General features: G+C 34.3%; 1 protein-coding gene and 1 pseudogene across 1 annotated transcript; one reads left to right on the forward strand and one right to left on the reverse strand.

Annotated features, from left to right (window-relative positions):
• Window positions 1-4,428: 4,428 nt before the first annotated feature.
• Window positions 4,429-5,673, reverse strand: LOC124898622. The gene is made up of 2 exons (XM_047412259.1): window positions 4,900-5,673; window positions 4,429-4,665 (listed from the first exon to the last, which is right to left on the reverse strand). The coding sequence occupies exons 1-2, from the start codon at window positions 5,671-5,673 to the stop codon at window positions 4,429-4,431; spliced, it is 1,011 nt and encodes a 336-aa protein (XP_047268215.1).
• Window positions 5,674-18,261: 12,588 nt separating this feature from the next.
• On the forward strand, window positions 18,262-21,207 carry LOC107872128 (annotated as a pseudogene).
• The last annotated feature ends 811 nt before the right edge of the window (window positions 21,208-22,018 follow it).

The raw sequence follows: 22,018 nt of genomic DNA on the forward strand, positions 1-22,018 counted from the left end.
ATCGATGCTTTTCGATATTCTAAAATTATTTTTAATTTTAACGTATAAAAATTACAGACATGATTTGTTTATAGGTATGTAGAAATAAGAATATAATAAAATAAAAATATATATTTTATAAAATAAAATTATAAATATATAGTCACAATATCGCCTAAAGAATAAAATTAGAAAACAAATGCGAATGCGATCACTAAAGATATTTTATTTTATATGTTAAAATATTTAATTATATTAAAATATTTTATAATGTGATAGAAAACTAGAAAATTTATAAAAATAGAGATAAAAATACGAGTTTTATTTCTTATTTAATTTTAAAATTAGTTAGGGTCAAGAACATCGATAAAATTAATTAGAGGGAAAGAGCGAGCCAAAATTGGGTGTCAACAGTTGTCCCTGAGTGGACAAAGATTTATTTGAAAATCTTTAGACAATCACGCTGACGTAACCAATTTTGTCTCGGGCAAAACAAAATATTTAGATGATTATGGCCGGGCTTCGGTTTTTGAGCTGCCTACGTATCTCGGACTTAAGAAAAAATTAGGCTATTTATAGTTTGAATCATGACAAAATTTTGATAAATATCAAAATTTACCCTAGTGTAGTATTATGGTGACACTGGGTTCTTTCGAGGATAATAACAGAAATTTCAGCACGAATAGAATGGATACGGGTGTACTTAACCCTGAATGGTTGGTTGGGGTTGAAAATGAGTAGATGTCGGATAGCAATATTTGTTGGGGACTTTGAGGGAAAAGGAGATTGCGAATTTTCAAAAATTGCCCCAGTATCGGATTAAGACGACATTGAGTAATGATAATAAGGATCATAAAAATGAGAGTTTTGGGTCGAGTTGAGTTGAGTTTCTTCGCCGAAATTCATGCCATAACTAGGGATCCCTGACATTCCGCTAGCTTGCCCCAGTTTGTTGCTAAGAGGATAGTTCCACGTTGTACTGCATGTTCTAGTATTGACTTTGTTTTTTAAGGCAATCCGCCTGGCGGGGTGATAACTGAAATGTAAATAACCTTCGTCGGCTGAGCAATTGCTTGAAAGTAAAATCCTCTATCGGCTGAGCAGTAACTGAAATGTAAATAGCCTCCGCCGGATGAAAGGTAAATTTCCTTCGTCGGTTGAAATGTAAATAGCCTCCGTCGGCTGAAATGCTTGTTGAGAAAGTGAAAGTTGCATTATATGCCCTATTGTTGGGGGTGGGTGTGCCCTATCCTATTGTTCGGGGCGGACTGCCCTGTCCTATTATTCGGGGCGGACTGCCCTATCCTGTTGTTGTGTTATGTTAGAGTTTTGTGAACATCTGTTAGTACTTGATGACCGAGTCTTAATGGGTATATCCCGTTAATGCGACCTGCAAAAAATCAAGAAATTTCTTTTAGAGTTAGAAAGTATTAGCGAATGAATTGATAAAACCTTGCTTCCTGACTTGTGATGGAGATGTGATGTTGAGTTTCTGATAGAATGTAATAAGAAATTTGACACATGCCTCCTTGAGCACTATTATGACCTGCAAGATTCGAGAAGATTCTTTAGTGCCTTGGAATAATTATGGATAAATTGACGATACCTGTATTCTCAGCTTATGATGGTGAGGCAACATTTAGGCTTCCAAGATGTTTGAACCTTTGTTGTAGCGATGTTGTACCTGCGCTCAAAGAAAGTTTCTTAGTTTGGGGAGGGGATGTTGATTTTGTGTTGATTGAGAATTCGGCCTAACAGCTATCTCATCCTTCAATCTTTCGACAATCGGTAATCTATTCAAGATTAGGAGTAGTGACACTTCCTAACTCCACATAATGTGCTTATACTAGTATGTCTTCTGGTGGAAAATTTCTCTATCTTGATCTTCGCTTTCAAACTTCTATAAAAGTGATGCGGTTGTTAGGGCTTGAGATGATAAATGAAATTTGAAAAGATGTAAAAGATTATGTTGTTGATATGACCGAGCCTGACTTAAGCTGCCTACATATCAAGTCAAAACGTAGTTTGGTGTGAGGGGAATCAAGAAAATTTTGGCCACAAGGATGGGTATGTGGAGAATGGTAAGGTTGATAATCATGAGCTTGCTTTGGAAAGCTCATTTGGTCATTTGCTGAAGCGGTGCCTCTTATGTATAAGTCTTCAACATCTTATGGCTTTTTCTTGTGCTAACGATTAACATCAAAGAATTTCTTAATTTGGACAATGCTTTTGTAAGTTGGAGTCGATCAAGCGTTGAGATTTGCATCTCAATTTTTTTTTGTTATGATTTTGAGCGGGAGAGTAGTGAACGTGCTTTGTAAGCTATCTTCATATGTAGTCTCGCTGACTTGCATTTTTATGGAAGCATGAGGCTTGGGTACATGCGCGAGTCTTCTCTGCGTAAACTGTGAATATTTCTTGGGCACCTCCTTGACAGTCTCCCTATCTTGTGGGCGTCTTCGTATATGAAATCTTTTTGGGTCCACTGCAGTTGTCCTTTTATGTACCTGTTTGGAAGGAAATAACTTGCAACAACAGACACAACAACTCTTTTGGTTGTTGCATAAATATTTGTCAGTTGAATATGTCTTTAAAGTGGGGTGCCCCTTTTGAACACCGATGACACTTTATGCAGAAGGGTCGCCACGATCGTGTAATCTTGTGTTGATGCGGTAACCCTTTCGATTCACCCATAATGCTTGTGGAATGATGACCTCTTTGGTTATTGTCAATAATTCTTCGCATATGATCTCGGATAAGTCTTGCGCATCTTTTGTATCAATACGACTTATAGATTTTGCTTGAATCGTCAATCTTTGGATTATCTTGCGAATTATTTGATGTTGGATATGAGGCAACTTATAGATATCCTTTGAATTTCTAGCCTTTAGGTAATCCTGTACATTATCCGACTTTGGATAAGTGATGACTTACAAATATTCCTCCAATTGCTAGCTTTCAGGTGTTCCTGCACATCATCTGACCTTGGACACAATATGACTTATAGATATCTCTTAAATTGTTAGTCCTTGGGTAATCCTGCACATAATCGATCTTGTATATGACACGACTTATAGAGAACCCTTGGACATACAAATTTGATAATCTCGCATATTATTCGGTAAGGATTTAGTTGCGACTTATGGGTAACCTTCGGGCTATCGATTTTGGGTAACCTTGAATACTATCTGGTTAGGATGTTATTGCATCTTACGAATGACCTATGGGCTATCAACTCAGAGATAATCTTTCACACTATTTTATTTCAAATAATATGACTTATAAATGATCCTCCAATTGTCAATTTCAAGGGAATCTCATGTTGTTCGCTTTCAGCTAATGACTTAAAGACGTACCTTTGAATCATGTGCTTTTAAGGAATTCAGATGCTGATTCATAAGATGATGAGATATCCTCGAAGCCAGCGTATGCTATCTCGCGTGTCAATAGATATTGAATGCTGATATCCTCGATTGATTTATTAGTCATAATCCAAGCTTGAATGCTTTTGAGCATATTTTGGAAATCCTTCTTGGAATTGTAGGTATAGATTATTTTTCCTCGTCACGAGGATTTTCTTTTGGCTTTTTCATAAGCATGTGCCACCTGAAGATTTGGTTGACCTTCTTATGACTGACATAACGAGTGTTCGATCCTGCGCTGATCGTCGATATGATTTTGGAGCATTTGGATTGATAGTATCTTTGGTTAAGTGGTGGGAGTGTCTTTGGTATTGGCCCTTGGTGTATTTCTTCGATATTATAGATAAGTTGTCCCCTGTTGATATCTTGCAACTTTTGTGATGACTTGTGTTGTTTGGTACAAATCAACCTTGATCGTAACATTTCCAAGTTAAACGTCCTAGCCTTCGTTGATTTTTGATGCGTTCTTCAAAATTTTGCCCAGTCTCTTGGAGAGATTTTCTCGACGATTCTTCGCTGCGTATCTTGGGATAGTCTTGATGTATCGTTTCAGGTTTTCTGGATACCGTCGCGTTCAAGTTTCGCTCGTCGTTAGGGAAAATAGATTTTTATATTATAAAGGGATCGAGCCTTAATAGGCTGCCTACGTATCCCACCGAGGGAAATCAAGTCACACGTAGTTCCAATTACAAAAGGGATTTATTCTACTTAAGTACGACCGAACCCGATGAGGGTTGCCTACGTATCTCACCATGAGAAATCAGGTCAGAACGTAGTTCTGTTACATGATAATTAGAAGGAAATCTTATGCCTTCAAATATGGGACTCTATTGACTATTTCTAAGTTGATAATCTTGGATTCGTGTAAATCGTCTTCCCGCTAAAGTTAGCGCTTCTCTGTAGAGTGGCTTATATAAAGGCCCTGCCGGTTCGACGTAGAAGATGGTGTCTCTCACATCATATACACTCTTGTATTTTCATGATTGGGCACCTTATCAATATTTGCATTTGGTTGCTCTTCGATACATTAGATTTCCCCGGCCTTGATCAAGCACTCAATTCTATGCCTTAACCTATTACAATCTTCAGTATTGTTCCCCAAAACTCCAGAGTGGAAAGAACATCGCTTTGTTTCATCGAACCATTTAGGTAATGGATTAGGAATCTTCCCCAACTCCGATTGCAATAAATTTACAGCTCTCATTTTCTCAAACAAAAGCGTCAATGGTTTAACAAATTGAGTGCAGCTTTGATTGCGCTTACCCTTCGAATTTTGTCTTAGTGCAAAAGGTCTTGAATTTTGATAAACTGACAATTGGATTGGTACGCATGGTTGTGGTGGATTTTGGTATGTGGGAGCTTGGGGTTGAAGGTAATTTTGTTAGTTTTTGTAGGCATGATGTAGTTTGTGACTCGATATTTGAATCAGTTCGTTATCAGGATTTTGAAGTGATTGGGATGATTTAGGTATTGAGTGGTGTGGTATCACAAGAGATACTTCTTCTTCATTCTCCACCTTGGCTCCTTCGATGAACTCTAACCGAGTAGATTCGCTCGAGTTATTTGCCGACTTAATCTTTCCAGAGTTGATCGCCTCTTCAATAAAATTTCTCATTTTGACACAGTCATCAAACTTCTCCCCCAATGTGGACATTATCCTTTCAAAATAGACACCTTTTTTACTGCGGATAAAATACTTCGTTAATTTACTTTCGTCCATTGATGGTTGAACTTTTTCCACTTTGGACCTCCATCGTCGAGCATATTCCTGAAATAATTTAGAGGGTTTTTTTTGTATACTGATGAGGGAAAGTCGATCAGGTGTGATTTCTGTGTTAAACTTGAAACGTTTCATAAAGTCTTCAGCCATGCCGCTCCATTTGTACCAATGACGAGGGTTTTGTTTGGTGTACCAAATGAGAGCCTCACCAGACAAACTTCTGATGAACAACTTTATTATGAGCTTCTCATTTTTTCCAATCCCTACCAATTTATCACAATATGCTCTTAAATGAGTATGAGGATCACCGATTCCATCGAACAAATCGAACTTAGGTGGCTTGAACCTGACTGGCAAATCAATATTTGGATGGATACATAAATCTTCGTAGTCCAAATGCTCGCTGACTTGATTTTCTTGGAGGTGTTTCATCGCTCGCTTTAGATTACGAAGCTCACTTACGATTTTTTCATCTCTCTCTTTTGTCCTTGTACTTATCGGAAGCCTACCTTTAGCAGGAACGATAAAAATAGGTGTCTCATTCACGCACATTGGAGAAATATATTTTCCTTGAAAGGTAGCGTGATTTGTTTGTTAAATATCATAAACAGATGTGACAACATAAGGATGTGGGGTATAATGAGGAAATTTATGGGAGGTAATAAGTGTGAATGGGGATGATGGATTTGTTAAACCAATAGTCGTTGTGGGAGGTTGTACTGACTGATAACGTTTAGGTATTGGAGTTTCTAGCGATAAAAATTAGGAGGGCGCGGTAGAGTAGCCATGGATGGATGTATGGGATCCTTTCCTTGGTGCAGTTCGCCTCTTACCGTCTCGAGTTGTTGCTCCAAAAGAAGCATACATTCATTATCTTGTCTTTTGAAAATTCCTGATACATTTGCCAGTGTTGGAACACTTCTGGTCGGGTCGACGGTATTGGTGTTCATTCTTGAGATATATAGCTTAAGTTGGGGAGTTCTATCGATTAACACAATTAATCTCTGTCGAGGGGATAATGCCAACACAAATGAAAGTTAAGGAGTCAGTTCATGTCGATGGACAAGCACATTCAGACAACAGCAAGTAAGCGTATCTTATATTGTGGAGCCTCATTTTGCCAGAGGTAGGCCTTCGTTCAAATAAACTGACATAGATGAATCTAGATTTTGACACATTTTGGATTCAGAACAATTTAAAGTTTTCTTGAAAATGGAATGTATCCAACAAGGGTGGCTAAAAGAGGCCTATGTAGTCGATAAGATTTGATGGAAGCGGCTAAAATGATGCCTTTAAAAGGGTGAGTATCTCAAGTCTCGTTATTGATGAATGAGGATCTTGTGGTAGAGATATCGAACGGAGGAAATGGATCGATAATGCCTCACGCTCATTGGCTGGAAAGAGTTAGAAGTGGGTGAAGATGAATAATATTCCACATTCATTATTTTGAAGAAGGGTGTCAAATAATTGTAGAGTTTTAAATAATATTCTACGTCTGTTGACTAGAAAAAGGAATCAAACATTGGAAGAATGCTTGACGACATTCCACTCTAGTTTGGATCAAAAAAAAGTTAGACGTAGGTGGAGTTTTTAGTGACATTCCCTATCTGCGGACTTGAAGAGAAAGTTGAACGAAAGCAAAGTATTTTTAGAACACTCAACTTTCATGGACTTTGAGAAAGATATTTGTGAAGCAAAGTTTTAACAACACTCTGTATTCGTGAAAATAGTGTCAAATGTTGGCTAGTTTGGGTAATACTTTATGTCTATTGACGTGAAAATGATGTCGAATGAAGGAAGAGTAAAAGAAGGCCAATTTGATTGTTCTGAATCCTTTAATGTTCGATTTCTGGATTATCTGAATCAGTTCTAACACAAAATATGTCATAAAGGTTTCATAACCTTTTGACGAAAGGGTGGCTTCCTAGTTGCAAAAACGATACCTTGGACCGTCCCGCCTAAGGTATTTGCAATATGACCTATTACTAGAGTAGGATTTTTCCTTAAATGTTCAAGAGTGGTACTGAATATTTGCGAGAAAGAGCACTAACCTAACTACAACGACTCTGAAAGTAGGGAATCCAAAGAAGGTTCGGAGGAGTGCAGTACACCTCTCGTGGGTACCACAATGTGTGAATTGTGTACGGCCAAAGACTTGATAGAAAAATGCAAGTGATAAAGCAGTAACAACTAGTGTTATTCAAACAAATAAGGAACGCAAATTTGGATTTGGCTTGTGTTCTTTCACACATAGCAAGATATAAAAATATGTAAAACAAATAACATAATAAAGCATAAAAATTCTAAACTAAGCATGATAAAAAAAAATTTAAAGAATTTATGAGAAAATTCACATAATTTGTAGTGTAATAGATAAAGAATTTAATTATATATAAAAAATGTAAAAATACCTCCCTCGATTGAAAATCGAGTCGATCATGGTTAGAACGTCTCCTCATCCCCAGCAGAGTCATCGTTCTGTCGTGCCCCTATTTCTACCTCAGGTCAAAACGAGCACGACGTCATGGACTCTAAAAGAATGAATTTATGTACAGAGTCGCCACCTAATTTTTAAGGAAAATAAGGAAACCTATTTATTAACAAATATGATTAATGTTTTTAGTCTGCGAAAACCAATTTAAGATTCTAGGTAAGGATTCAAGTTATCCCGAAGGGAAGGGGTTAGGCACCCTTCGAGATCCACAAATGTGGTACCCGGCTAGACTAAATTTTTCAAAGAGGGAGGAGGTATATTTAAAATAATGTACAAAATATGTATTAAGTATAAAATAATTCTTTTAAAAAATATAAATGTTTAATATTATGTAAAGGTATATGTGTATTAAATATATAAATAAAACATATTGTTATGAAACACATGTAAAAAAAATATGTATAAAAAATGTATAAATTACATGTGAAAATAAAAAATATTTTGTGCCGTGTATGAAGAGAAGTGTATCTTGATATGCCATGAGGAGAAAAATGTTTAAAAATAATATTTTTACTTGATTTAAAATTTACGAGAAAAAAAAAGTAAAGATTTATTTGAAAGAAAAGATCACAATACTTATGATGTCAAAGTATGTAAACTAATTGATTAATTTAATTGATTAATGTAAACATTAACGACCTAAGTTTGCATAAACACGAGGTGAAGTCGTATAAATAAAGAAAATTCCGCCCAACACCCCAAAAATAAAGTTTTCACTATATTAACATTTGTACAAATATAAGAATATAAAATACAATACAAAATTAAAAGAGCCTCTTTGACTGCAACTCCCTACGAGTATTCCAAAATAACCTGTATAAACACTTGTAAAAAAGTTTTAGTAACAAGTAAATAATCATAAATTAGAATGTGTATATTTACGTATTATAAAAAAAATTATATTTTTTATTAAAAGTGGGCTCAGATAAAGTCATGACTGCGAAATGGTTGCTCAATTAATGGGCCATCTTAAATCGTTTTGCTACGAAATGGTTGCTCAATTAATTGACCGTCTTAAATTGTCTTGCCAGAATATGAGTTGTAAAATCTTGTGTTGTTATAAAGTTTCATTATCGCCCAAAAATATTTATTTATTACGTAATTATATATGTAAAGTCCGTCTTTTATTTACAGAGGCCTCAAAATTAATAATAATTTATTTCATTGGCCAACTGTGTAGTATTTGTTCTTTTATCAGTATAATAAATTATAAAGCAATGACGGAGAAAATAATACTCAAAAACAGTCCCAAAAAATTAATCAAGCCAGCAAAGTGGACCCATATGATAGACACATGACTAACAACAACTAACAGACATAGCATTAACATATAGTGACAGTAATGATGAAAATAAAGGAACAAAACAACATATAACAATGAAATATCAGCAAGCAATATTCAATAATGACAATAAAAAATTGAAAATGAATGAAAATTCTAAATAGTGATAGTGTTGACGTTGCTTCAACGGCGATCACCGGAGCAACGCCAGAAAATGAGGCAAAAGTTGGATCTGGCCATTTTTTGAAGAACAAATGGGGGCGGTTCAATGTTCGAAAAAAAAAAGGTCACTCGCCGGTGATCAAATCCGGCGAGGCGCGGCCCAAAAATAAAAAGAAAAGAAAGAGGAAAAAGGGGAAAACAGTAGCAGGGGTCATGGGTTCATAGTTTCTCGATCAAATCTGGATGGTCGGCGTTGGTGGTTCTTCAGCGGCTGGTGAGGGGAGAAATGGGAGGCACGTTGGTGGTGGTGGCGCGGCTGGAGCTCAAAGCTCGTCGTCTATCACCTCCGACGAGCTAGCAGCATAACAGAGGAGAAAGGAGATGGCAATAGCGGGGTTCGCCGGAGAAGACGGGAGGGAGAGAGGTTCGATAGTTGTTGGTGTGTTTTGTTACTGTGTGTGTATGAGTAATGGTGTATATATGTGTATTTATGCTGATGATGGTAAAAATGGAACAAAAAAAATGAAGGTTCCTTCCCGATCTGTGTCTTCTCCTCCCTTCTCCCTTGTCCCTTCACTGTTAGACCTCTCCCCCATTTATAGGAGTAAATTTGGACTTGAAAGGTCCAGATTTGAAACCTATACAATAAAAATATGAGAAGGGGGGGGGGGGGGGAAGATTTGAACGGGATCTTCAATTTTGAAGCCATTAATGGCTGCTTGGACCTATTTTCCATCCTTACACAAATTTAGAGCCTTGATTTTTCTGATTTTTGGTTTTAGGTGGTGGAAGAGGCAAGTTTTGGAGAGATTCTCGCATAGGGGCGGCAGCCATGGCTGCCATGGCAGTGCTAGGGTTGCGGTTTTGGCATGAGAGAGAAGGGGAGGAGGAAGAGAAGTAAAAGGAGGTTAGTGGTTTGTGAATTGAAAGAGAAAGGGGTAATGGTGACCGATCGTTGCATCTTTGGGAGGAGAAACACGTATTTTAGCTTTTTCTGAGAAAGAGAAAAGAACGGATGGAAGAAATTAATGTTTAAGACTTGAAAATTTTGACTACTTTTGGTCCGTCCAATCAAAGATCGGACGGTCCTAAATATCACCTTAAAATAATAACAATACAAATATTTATGTATGTGTATAGATAAATAAATATATGAAAAAATTTATACAAAAATCAATTAATTTCTGATCCGTTCGCTTTTTATCAGTTCAAATTTCAAAAATATATAAAAAGGTAAATTATAATATTAATATATATATATATATATATATTTGAAAATTCGGGATCCTCGGATTAGAAAGAAAAATTAGCGGACTAGATTAATCTGTGTCAGTCGGGCTTTTTGGACTGATTTTGATCCGTCCGATCTTTGATCACTAAATAATAATAGCAACAAATAAAATAAAATGTATGTGCGTATGGATAAATATGTGAAAGGTCAATTTCAAAATGACTATTTTCGATCCGTTCGATATTCGATCGAACGGTTCGAATTTAATTTAAAGAGGGAAAAGGTGAAAAAACAAATATACAAATAAATAGTCAGTTAAACAAAAATAAATCATATATAAAAAATTACTGAACCTTTTAGGACCTTTTGGGTTTTAAAATAAATTGCCGGATCGAGTTAAATCGTATCTGTTTAGGCGGAGTGACGAAGCGGACATAAAAATTGTACTGAGTTTTGGGCTAATTTTGAGGCTTTTGGTTGAAATTTGTAAAATGAGAGTTGGGATCAGGCGAAATAAAAAAAAATTGGATTATAGCTAGCCCAAATACTCTTTTATACTGAAATTAATTTTATCGATGCTTTCCGATATTCTAAAATTATTTTTAATTTTAACGTATACAAATTACAGACATGATTTGTCTCTCTCTATATATATATGTAGAAATAAGAATATAATAAAATATAAAATATATATTTTATAAAACAAAAGTATAAATATATATGGTCACAATATCGCCTAAAGAATAAAATTAGAAAACAAATGCGAATGCGATCACTAAAGATATTTTATTTTATTTGTTAAAATATTTAATTATATTAAAATATTTTATAATATGATAGAAAACTAGAAAATTTATAAAAATAGAGATAAAAATACGAGTCTTATTTCTTATTTAATTTTAAAATTAGTTAGGGTCAAAAACATTAATAAAACTAATTAGAGGGAAAGAGCGAGCCAAAATTGGGTGTCAAAAAAACCGGCTCAACAACTATGGTATTTATCAATTCGCATAACCTGTTTTTGTCTTGGGGATTTCTTGCCTTATTGGTTCCTTTACTTTTGTTAGTTAAAATTTTTGAATGGCTTTTAAGTTCCCTGCCAGTGTTTTTTTAGTATAGAGTATAGTGATCTTTTGAGTATTTTGGTTTAAAGTAGATTTTATGTTTTGTTAGCTTGTTTCTAGGTAGATTTAGGAGTATCATCTTTGTATTCTTATATGCTAGTTGGATTTATCAGTTTTCTTAGTTAAACATAGTTGTTTTTTACTCCCTTTAATAAGATTTACCGAGTAAGGCGATCATTTTTAAATGAAAAAATGAGTCAGATTTCCAACATCTATCATATGGATGAATTCATTTGCCATTCAACCGTTTTACTTGGAAAAGCTACAAATAACCATGGGTGGATGACTTGCTATTCCACTTATTCATTTCAGAGTTTTGAGATTTATCATAATTTTTCATGTAAGTTTCAGTAGGTTGAAAGATGGTAGGAGCTACCATTTCTAGAACACAAGCAACACAGTTAGCTTAGTATGATGTTGCCCAACATTGAGTTTTGTAATCTCAGGCGTCCTCTTGTCCTCAAAACTCTTGAGAATGAAAGACTTAACCGACTGGTGGATCTTCCTGCCATCTGTTTTCAGTTGACTTATAAAACTTGCTCTATGAAGTTCGGTCTTCCCAAACGCGGAGTAGAATGTTAGAAAAGGGATGACTTTATCTTGGTTTGGATGTGTTACAATATTGTTGCAAGTAATGGGACTTGAGTCCTATATCGATTAAATAGGAAACTGATGTGGGGCTTAGATTAACCTAGGACTATCCCACCTCAATAGCTAGCTTTTAGGGTGTGCTTCTCCTAAGGTTATTTCAGGATGATTAATGAGCAAAGACTAAACTATCTGGAGGACTTACGTTCATCATTTAGCCAGATGGGTTAGCTTGAGCGCAGGGAGGGTGTAAATTCTATCTTTGTGGTGCTGGGTAGTTGTAGGTCTGATGTTGAAACTTTCCACTGTGTACAGTTATATAACACTAGTGTAGTAATCCTCCAGGTCCTTTATCAACACAAAACACGTTTTAGTTTCAGTATCGCTTTTAGGATATTACTAATTATCTTTAGATTTTTAACTTTAAAATGAGTATATGGAGCAGAGAAAATCAGATCGGGAAGTGGCAGGTGTGCCTCTTTTCTTTGCCTTAGATGAACTTATTTCAAGTCTATTTTATCACCAAAGGGAGGGACACAATTTAGAGTACCTAACAGGACATATAGCCTACTTGAACTGGCTTTTGCAATTGCTACTGAAAAGGTACCATTTTTTTTATCATCTAAGGTCTAGATACGTTATAAAGTCTTGCAGCGATATACATGAATTAGTGATTGTGTTTCGTAAACATGATCTGAATTGTTAGTCAAGTGAGAATTGATGTAGCCAACCTCAAATTGCTTGAAGTTGAGGTGTATATAGTTGTTGCATTTGTGCTTTCATTTTACGATTACAATATATTAGAGGTATCCCCACATACAAGGGCGTAAGGTGTTAGAATGTCTCTTACTCTAGTTCTAGATAATAATAATAAACGTAGTGTATAGTACTACGATCCTGAGACATAACAGATTTTCTGAAAAGGAGATTCAACAACTTAAATTAATGTAAAAAGAAAAAAAAATTTATTGTAATTGCACAGTATCTTTTCCAACAAGGGAGATTCAAGGATGTGTGCTGTTGTAATTCTTGGCTTTAGCTCTGTAAGAAACTTGTTTCATTATTCTCTAATGATTGCCGCATGTGCTACCATTTGTGTATTTCATAATAACTTCTGGAATAGTAGTCTCACTTTCAATTTCTCTAAGTTCACTGTTTCGAGTTTGAATGTTATTGGCCTTTTCCATCTGTTGTTGCTTCTCCTTTTAAGTTATCTAGTAGTGTTATTAGTCGCAATGCTAATTTCATTTCGTGTCTTTTTCGTAGTAGTATCATTTGCTTAAACAACCAATACTGGTTTGGATTTGAAATTTTCCACATCTGAGAAGCTTGCCACAGACTATAACAATTCAGCAGTAGCTTCACCAGTAGGTAAGGGACTTGTCTATTCCAAATATGATTATGGTAGGATTGTAGATACTTTTAGGAGGTTCACACATGCCCCTTTATTTCTTTTGTTAATCCTTTCTCTTAATTTGAGGTAATCGACCTCTATTTTCCAGATTATGATCTGTAACAGTAGTTCTTTTTAAGCATCACACGTGGATTTTTGAACCAACTATAAAGGTTGTGTGGTAGCGACTAGAGAGTGCTCTTACATCCTTCTTCCAACGAAGAAATTCTAATTGTTTTTTCTTTTAATTTTCATTTGGCATGAAACTTCTTTATGTACAACTCTTGTTGATGCATCCAATATGTGTTATAAGGACTTTTGATCTAAATCAGTTGCTTAAAATGTATTTTTCTTAAGATAGTTGATGGTCAATATGTTGATCAAATATTTGATAATTCAAGCTACTGTCATATGCAGCTGTAACAATTTACAAAAATTGGGAGAAATTGTCATATTCAGCTGTCACAACTAACATTGCCAATTATCCAGTTTATCACCATCCTCATATATATTTTATTTGTAGAAAAGTTGTACATGGAGCCTTTCTGAGGATTGGGTTATTCAAAACAATTTTAAGAAAAAGGCGTCTTCTCTATTGTCTTGCATGCTTTCTAAAGCTCAACGTAAAGGATGGTCTGGATGGCTTGGGTCAGATTATTTGGATAAACTTATTGTATATTGGGCGTCTTCGAAGTTTCAAAAGAAGAGCGCCCAGCAAAGGCATCTTGAAATTCTAAGAAAGGTGGTTTATTGCACACTTGTGGTTCGGTGTCCATGGGGACAACTAAATAAAAATTGGTAATTATTTATGCATTTAGATGGTAGTAAATTATTTATGTCCTTGTGGTTCACTATGTTTATTTCATTTGCAGGAAGCATCTTTTACTAGATCAGCCACTCGTGAAGAGGTATGGAAGAAGACCCATATAAAAATTAGAGATGAAAAAGAAGTTTGGGTTGAAACACAGACAGAGGATACTTACGTGAGTTCAAATCTTACTTAGAACTTATTTTATATTATTTGCTATATACTAATTTTACTTTTAATGTAAAAACGATAAGTTCACAAGATATTGAAGAGTTCAAAACTCAAAAGGAGTCGACCGACAAATGATAAAGGTAATCTAATCATGCCATCAGAGGAAGAAACTCTTTCCTGCTAGCTGGATGTAGTTGGGGGCGTGTATAAGGGAAGGGCATACCACCTTTTTTCTGAGAAGAACTTTCACCGTCTTTAGGGTGGATTGCAAGGTATGGGGAGTTCTGCTACCATGTCAAATCAACAGTTTGAGGAGATGCGACAGGAAGTTCGAGAGCTTGCTAGGAAGTACGAGGAGGAACGAAAAAGAAGGACGGAGGAGGAGTGACGTAGGACGACACTTGGGTCAGACGTCAAAGAACTCAAGACTCAAGTAAATACCTTAATCAAGCTTCTTTATTCTCTGCAGCCTAGTTCTGATGATGATGGTGGAGAGGATGAAGAGGATTAGGTGTTGTTGTTTAGGTTTGAATTATGTTAGTTTGGAGTGTTTGAAAGAATTTATTTTGATGATTGTTTGCATACTTTTTTGATACTTGTTTACATATTGTTTAAGTTGGATGAATATGTATGAAGTTCGGTTGCTTAATTTTAATGTTTGAATTATTTTGAAAGTATTTTTTTTATTGTTTTGCTGTTTAATATTGATTGTACTTTTATTTTCTATTTAAATATTGAATTTTAGTGCTATAGAAAAACTAATAATAACACCACATTGGCAAGGGACTTTTGTAGCTATATCCCTCAAAATGTTCAAACATTAAATTATTTTTTTTTTTTTTTAACTTAGTGAGGGATATCCCTTAACATATTTAAATTTATAATTTTTATTAATTTTTATGTACCAAGGATCATCCCTCACTAAATAATAAATTAATATTCTATATATTTTTAATATAGCAAGGGTCGTCCCTCACTAAATTATAAATTAATATTATATATATTTTTAATATAGCAAGGGACATCCCTCACTACATTATATTTTTGGGAAAAATTGTGAGACCAAAATAGCGATGGTTAAGTGTCGGAGTCCTTCACTACTTTGTGAGGGTCGGAAGACACCTTGTAGAGATGGCTGCCCTCACTAAATCTTGATTAGTGAGGGACGTCCCTCACTAAATCACATGGCTAAAACAAGACTTTTTAGTAGTACAAGGATTTTTCCATACCCAGAGCTCAAAAGTTTCTCATTTCATAATTTAGCTTTTGAAGTTGATTTACGTTCAAGGTTCATTCTTTTACATGGCTCAAGATAAGGTTCATTCTTATTCTTGATTTGTCCAATATTGAGCCCACATATTCTGTTGTCCACGCTCCATTAATGGGTTCTTTTGATCCTTTGCATGCAGGGGCGGATCCAGGATTTTTAGTGAGGGTGTTCAGTAGTACATATACGGACTAGTCGAAGGGGGTTTAACCTCTACTATTTATACATAAAAAAAATTTTTACTATGTAAAAATAGTATAATTTTCCGACGAAAGGATTTCGGATGAACCCCCTAGACCCTATGTAGATCCGCCACTGCTCGCATGCCATTTCATAATATTTCTTTTTAACAGTTACTACCCACAATACTCACATTCGTCTAAAGAGGTATATTATTTGAATAATTTCATTAACAAGATTACTATAATTTATTTGTATATGAGAATCATTGCACTATCCTCCCTAAATCTCTCTTGTAATATTATTACACTGAATATATAGTTGTTAGATTTGTCACAGTTTTCGTTTCTTTGAAGATATATAGAAACTCTAGACATTAAAAAGAAAAACATATATATAGAGAGATAGACATATATATATATATATATATATATATATATATATATATATATATATATTATATTATATAATATAATATAATAAAAAATAATCGATCCTTCAGGAATAAATATTACATTATCATGGATCTATATGAGAGTAAATAAAACTTGCGGTATTGACATTGATCTGGATCTTATACTCTTCATTTCACCATAGTTTAGAAGGTGCTTGATTAAATAGATTTAATTTTGATTCTTAGATTTAAAATTAACATGTGTTATTAGATTAGTAGTGCACTAAAGTAGGCTTCTCCTTTTCAGATAGTCTACAAGAAATAAACAACTAACAATCATATCTTCCTAAAAATTCACTTACCTAATATTTCATCTGACCTATTTTACTTATCATATTTTTACACACGTTTTTTTTTAAAATACTAACTAAAAGAATAATTTGATTAATTATTCTTATTTACTTTTTATCCCAAATTACCTTTTCTTTTTTTTCAGGAGTGGGTATAAAATACCAAAAATCGAATTACCGAATCGAATCGAAAAATTTGGTAATTGGTATTCGGTAATTTGGGATGGTATTTGGGTTTAAGATTTTAAAATTATGGTATTTAGGTTCGGGATTGGTAAAAAATATTACTACCATTTGGTATTTGGTATTTTCCGAATATCTAGTTATAGTTAAGTGACCCATAGGCCACATAGCTAGTCCACACTTCAAAGGCCACATACTTTTGTAAATATTGCTCAAGCAAACTTTGAACTGTTAAACATAATCATAAAGTAGACTCTTAACTGTACACAACAAACTTCCTTGCAACCAACATATGACAATTTTTGACGAAGATATCACGCTAAGACTGAAAATCAGGGCGTGGAAGGAAACAAAAGAAAAGAAGTCTTCATGACATGATAAATAACACCTTTGTTGGCTGCACTTGCCCAACTCTAATGCTCCTAACATAGGTCGGAATATGGCTTTAACCAAGGGGACTTGGTCAAGCCTTCTTAATCCTTGTGTTCACATGTCAACAGCAGATGGAAGCAAAACTCAGCACTTGGCAGACAACATAACATATTGCTCTCCATCATATTTATAAGAAGTAATATTATGACTTTATAGTTCGTTATATCCAGTTCGTGTTACATCCAGTTTGATGTAAATTTTATTCGTGTTACATCCAGTTCTCCCCTTTTTGGAGCTGGATCAAACTACAATAACATAGGCTTTAAGATGTTTCATTAATTGAGCCACACGTATCAACATGTAATAAGACCAAACAAAATTAATTTTTTCTGGTGTAAAACTGTGTATTCAGAGGCGTAAAACTATCAAACAAAATTGAATTTTTCTCAAAACGTTGGTTGGAGATCACCACTATTATCACCAAATAGGATCACTACAAGCATGTCCAACTTTAATATGGTAATACCGAATTTCGTACCGAGCCAAAATTTAATTTACTGATTACTGAATTACCGAACCGAAGTTTAATGGTATGGTATTTGGTATCTACTTACAATTACCGATTATCGAATTACCGAACCCGAATTATAAAAATACCGAACCGAATACCGAATGCCCACCTCTACTTTTTTCACCATTAATTCTCTTTACATAATTAGTTACTCCTCCTATTTAAAAAAAAATGACCTACTTTCCTTTTAGTCTGTTTAAAAAAGAATGACCTCTTTCCTTTTTTGGCAATATTTTAATTTCAATTTTTCACATAACATATTTAGGACCACAAGATTAAAGGACATTTTGGTACATTTGACACAACTTTAATTTAAGGTCACAAGATTCAAAAGTCTTGTTTATTTTCTTAAACTTTATGCTAAGTCAAAGTAGGTCATTTTTTTTTAAACGGAGGGAGTATATATTTTATTTTAAAAAATAACAACTACCTCACAATCCATTTTATACCTCTACCTATATATATATACTCCCTAAGTTCTTCCCCTTTAATACAACCTCACAAAAGACTAGCTAGTATTGCTTCTAATGAATTAAGTGTAATAACATTTGTTATAAACATATTATAGATATGGAGTTCTTGTATGTCTCTCTTCTTTGCCTATTTGTTTTTTTGGCTTCCCTCTTCATTCACTTTTTTTACAAGAACAAATTCTTCCTCCTGGCAAAATAGGGTGGCCAGTATTTGGAGAGACCCTCGAGTTTCTATCCACCGGTTGGAAAGGTCACCCTGAAAAATTCATCTTTGATCGTATAGCTAAGTACTCCTCCAATGTGTTCAAAACTCACCTTCTAGGAGAACAAACCGCGGTTTTTTGTGGTGCCTCAGGCAACAAATTCTTGTTTTCAAACGAAAATAAGTTGGTACCAAGTATGGTGGCCAAATTCCGTGAAAAAAAGTCTTTCCATCTACAACACAAATATCGACTTCCAAAGAAGCAGAAGCAATCAAACTGAGAAAAATGCTACCAAATTTCCTCAAACCCGATGCATTACAGCGTTACGTTGGGATCATGGATCACATGGCCCAATGTCACTTTGCTTCGGATTGGGAAAACCATGACCAAGTTTTTGTTTTCCCATTAACAAAACATTACACTTCTCGTGTAGCGTGTCGATGGTTTCTGAGTATACAAGATCCTAACTACGTAGCCAAATTTTCCGAACATTTTGATGTTTTAGCTTCCGGTGTGATTTCAATCCCTATAAACTTGCCCGGAACACCATTTAATCGCGCGATTAAGGCTTCGAATTTTATTAGGAAAGAACTCATGAAAATAATTAAACAAAGGAAGATTGATTTAGGAGAGGGGAAAGCATCACCAACACAAGATATATTGTCATATTTTCTCTTAATGTGTGATGAAAATGGAAAATTGATGAATGAATTGGACATTGCTGATAAAATATTAGGTTTGTTGATTGGCTATTACCTCTGCGTGTACTTCTATTGTCAAGTATCTTGCTGAGCTTCCACACATTTATGAAGGAGTCTACCAAGGTAACCTACTTTCTTATATGGAGTATATAACTTATTATCACACGTGGAATCAGAATTTAAAATTTATGGGTTTAGAATTTTAGTTCTTTAAAGTTATTGAATTATAAATTAATAATCTGTATATAATCAAGTTTATTATCTTCTCGCTGCCCATCCAACACCACACGTTGACCATCCCACTCCCAGCCACCCCTGAATCCCACTCCTGATCACCCCGTCGATCTCAACCCCGTAATGTTTTGCTAATATCTTGATTTCCAAGAAATATTTTACTGGAAAACATTTTTCGTTGGTACCAAACACTCCCTTCATGCTTCTACTAATTTCACTAAATTATGTTTTATTGGTGGAGTTTGATCACAGTAGCAAACAATTTAACATATAGTATTTATTAAGCATTTTAAAATTATAATAAAAGAAAATATTGTTTAACCCTCGAAACGGTGTCGGAGTCAAGATTTTCATTGAGGGTGTTAAGAAGTATATATACGAACTAGTCGAAGGGCGTTCAACATCTACTATATAGCATAAAAAATATTTTTAACCATGAAAAAATAGTATAAAAACAATATAATTTTTCGTCCGAGTAAAGATGGCTCCGCCACTGCCTCCAAATAGTAACTAAAAAATATAAATTGAAACAAATGGAATATTAAGCGTCATGTTCTGTTTTTTTTTTCGTGATGAACAACCAAGTAACCATTTGTTTGATTAAATTACTATATTACCTGTATGAAAAGTGTACTTATCTTGTATCATTTTTCCATATATTGCTTCTGACAATTATTATATACATTTTTTTTTTGTTCAAAAATATATAGAGAGCAAATGGAGATTGCCAAATCAAAGGGTCCAAGTGAATTGTTGAATTGGGAAGCTATTAAAAAGATGAAATATTCATGGAATGTGGCTTGTGAAGTTTTAAGATTAGCCCCACCCCTACAAGGTGCTTTTAGGGAAGCCATTTCTGATTTCATCTTCAATGGTTTCTCAATTCCAAAGGGATGGAAGGTAAAAAATAAAAATAAATTATCTTAGTGTTTTTCCTAAAAATATTCATTCATGAACAATGGATTTCAATCTAAGCTCATGACATGTATTGTCCATCTTGGGTCTAAGCTCGATCATACATATTTGTCTATCGAGCTTCGTCACATTAGTAAGCCTCAAAAGTGCGTGTACCATGTGAACTTGAGTTATGTCTTATAAGATGTATGAGCTTCTCCTAAGCTGTCATATGCACCAGAAGTTTTTAAATAATCCTTTTCTTTGACTCATCCTCATTGATCTACCCTCCATCATGGGTGTCACATGCACCTCGATCCTTTAGGGACTTGATATAGCCTAAAAGATGAATTCATGCAGTCTGAAGCCCAGAATGAATAATATAGGTTAAGAACTAGGTTGTGACATTAAGTTTCATTCTATTTGAAAGAGCGAATCACCTATATATATATATATATATATATATGCGAAATTAAACCCATTTTTGCGAGGAATAGTAGGATCTTTTCGTTACCAAACATAGCAATATAGTTTTCTTTTTCAAAACATACACGAAATCTCACTCAAGATTTAGAATGTCCACTCAAGACCTAGAAATTTTGCTCAAATTAAAATTTCATGTTTGAAAACTGTATAAGTTGATATGAACTATGTATATAATTATAACTTTATAAATTTTGTATAAAGTTCCAAAATATTTATGCAGATATACTGGAGTACAACTTCCACGCACAAGAATCCGGAATTCTTCCCAAAACCAGAAAAATTTGACCCTTCAAGATTTGAAGGAAGTGGACCAATTCCATATACATTTGTACCTTTTGGTGGAGGACCTAGAATGTGTCCAGGATTAGAGTTGCTCGTTTAGAAATTCTTGTTTTCATGCACCATATTGTTAAAAGGTTCAAATGGAAGAAAATTATTCCACATGAGAAAATTATCGTCAACCCAATTCTAATTCCGGCCAAGGGACTCCTCGTCTGGCTCTACAGTCATGAGCCAGACGGATAAAACTTGATACGTAATTAGAAAATATTGTTCCAAAAACATTTAGATATAATATAAATTTGGAAGTAATCATGTGCCTATGTCAGCCTAGTATCTTTATGATAGATGTACCACACCTATTATCTATGTAACTTCCTGTTTTGGAAATAGTTACCTATGTACCACGTATTTAGACATATAGTTTGTAATAATCTTTAATTATTAATAAAATAAGTCTTTATTATCCAAAAAAATTTTTGCAACTATTCATGCATGTGTTAAAGATTATATTCTACTACGTACTACTACATTTACTAATGTAGTAGTTGAATATATCATATCAAATGTGAAAAATACTTTCTATTAATTATCGTAAAAGAATCAGCTAAGATTTGGGTATATGGAAATTTCAATGTCTTCTTCGATTTAAAAGACGAAGATGATTTCAATTCGATGTGGTATAAAGGGGTAATTGCTAGAAAAAAATGCGATTACACACATTTGTATTTAAATATTTTAGAAAAATATAACACTATTATTGACCATCTCATTTTTAACAAATCACAGACTTGAAAGATTGGGAACACAACTATTTAAAAATTTGTGTATAGTAGCAGCAGGCAAAGAAGTAAAAAATAGTAAAGATGAACAATGATACCATGTTGATACACTTGAAAGTTGAAACTCAATTTTTAATCAAAGAGACTGTACGTGACCAATTTTTAATATCTATCTAAATCATATCAGTTGTAAAATTTAGGCAAGGATTAATAATAATTTGGCATGAGCTTCTAATATGTAAACACAGAGTACATAGTTTCAAACATTACTTACT

The sequence above is a fragment of the Capsicum annuum genome, chromosome 5 (assembly GCF_002878395.1).
Source record: "Capsicum annuum cultivar UCD-10X-F1 chromosome 5, UCD10Xv1.1, whole genome shotgun sequence".
Lineage (NCBI taxonomy): Eukaryota > Viridiplantae > Streptophyta > Magnoliopsida > Solanales > Solanaceae > Capsicum > Capsicum annuum.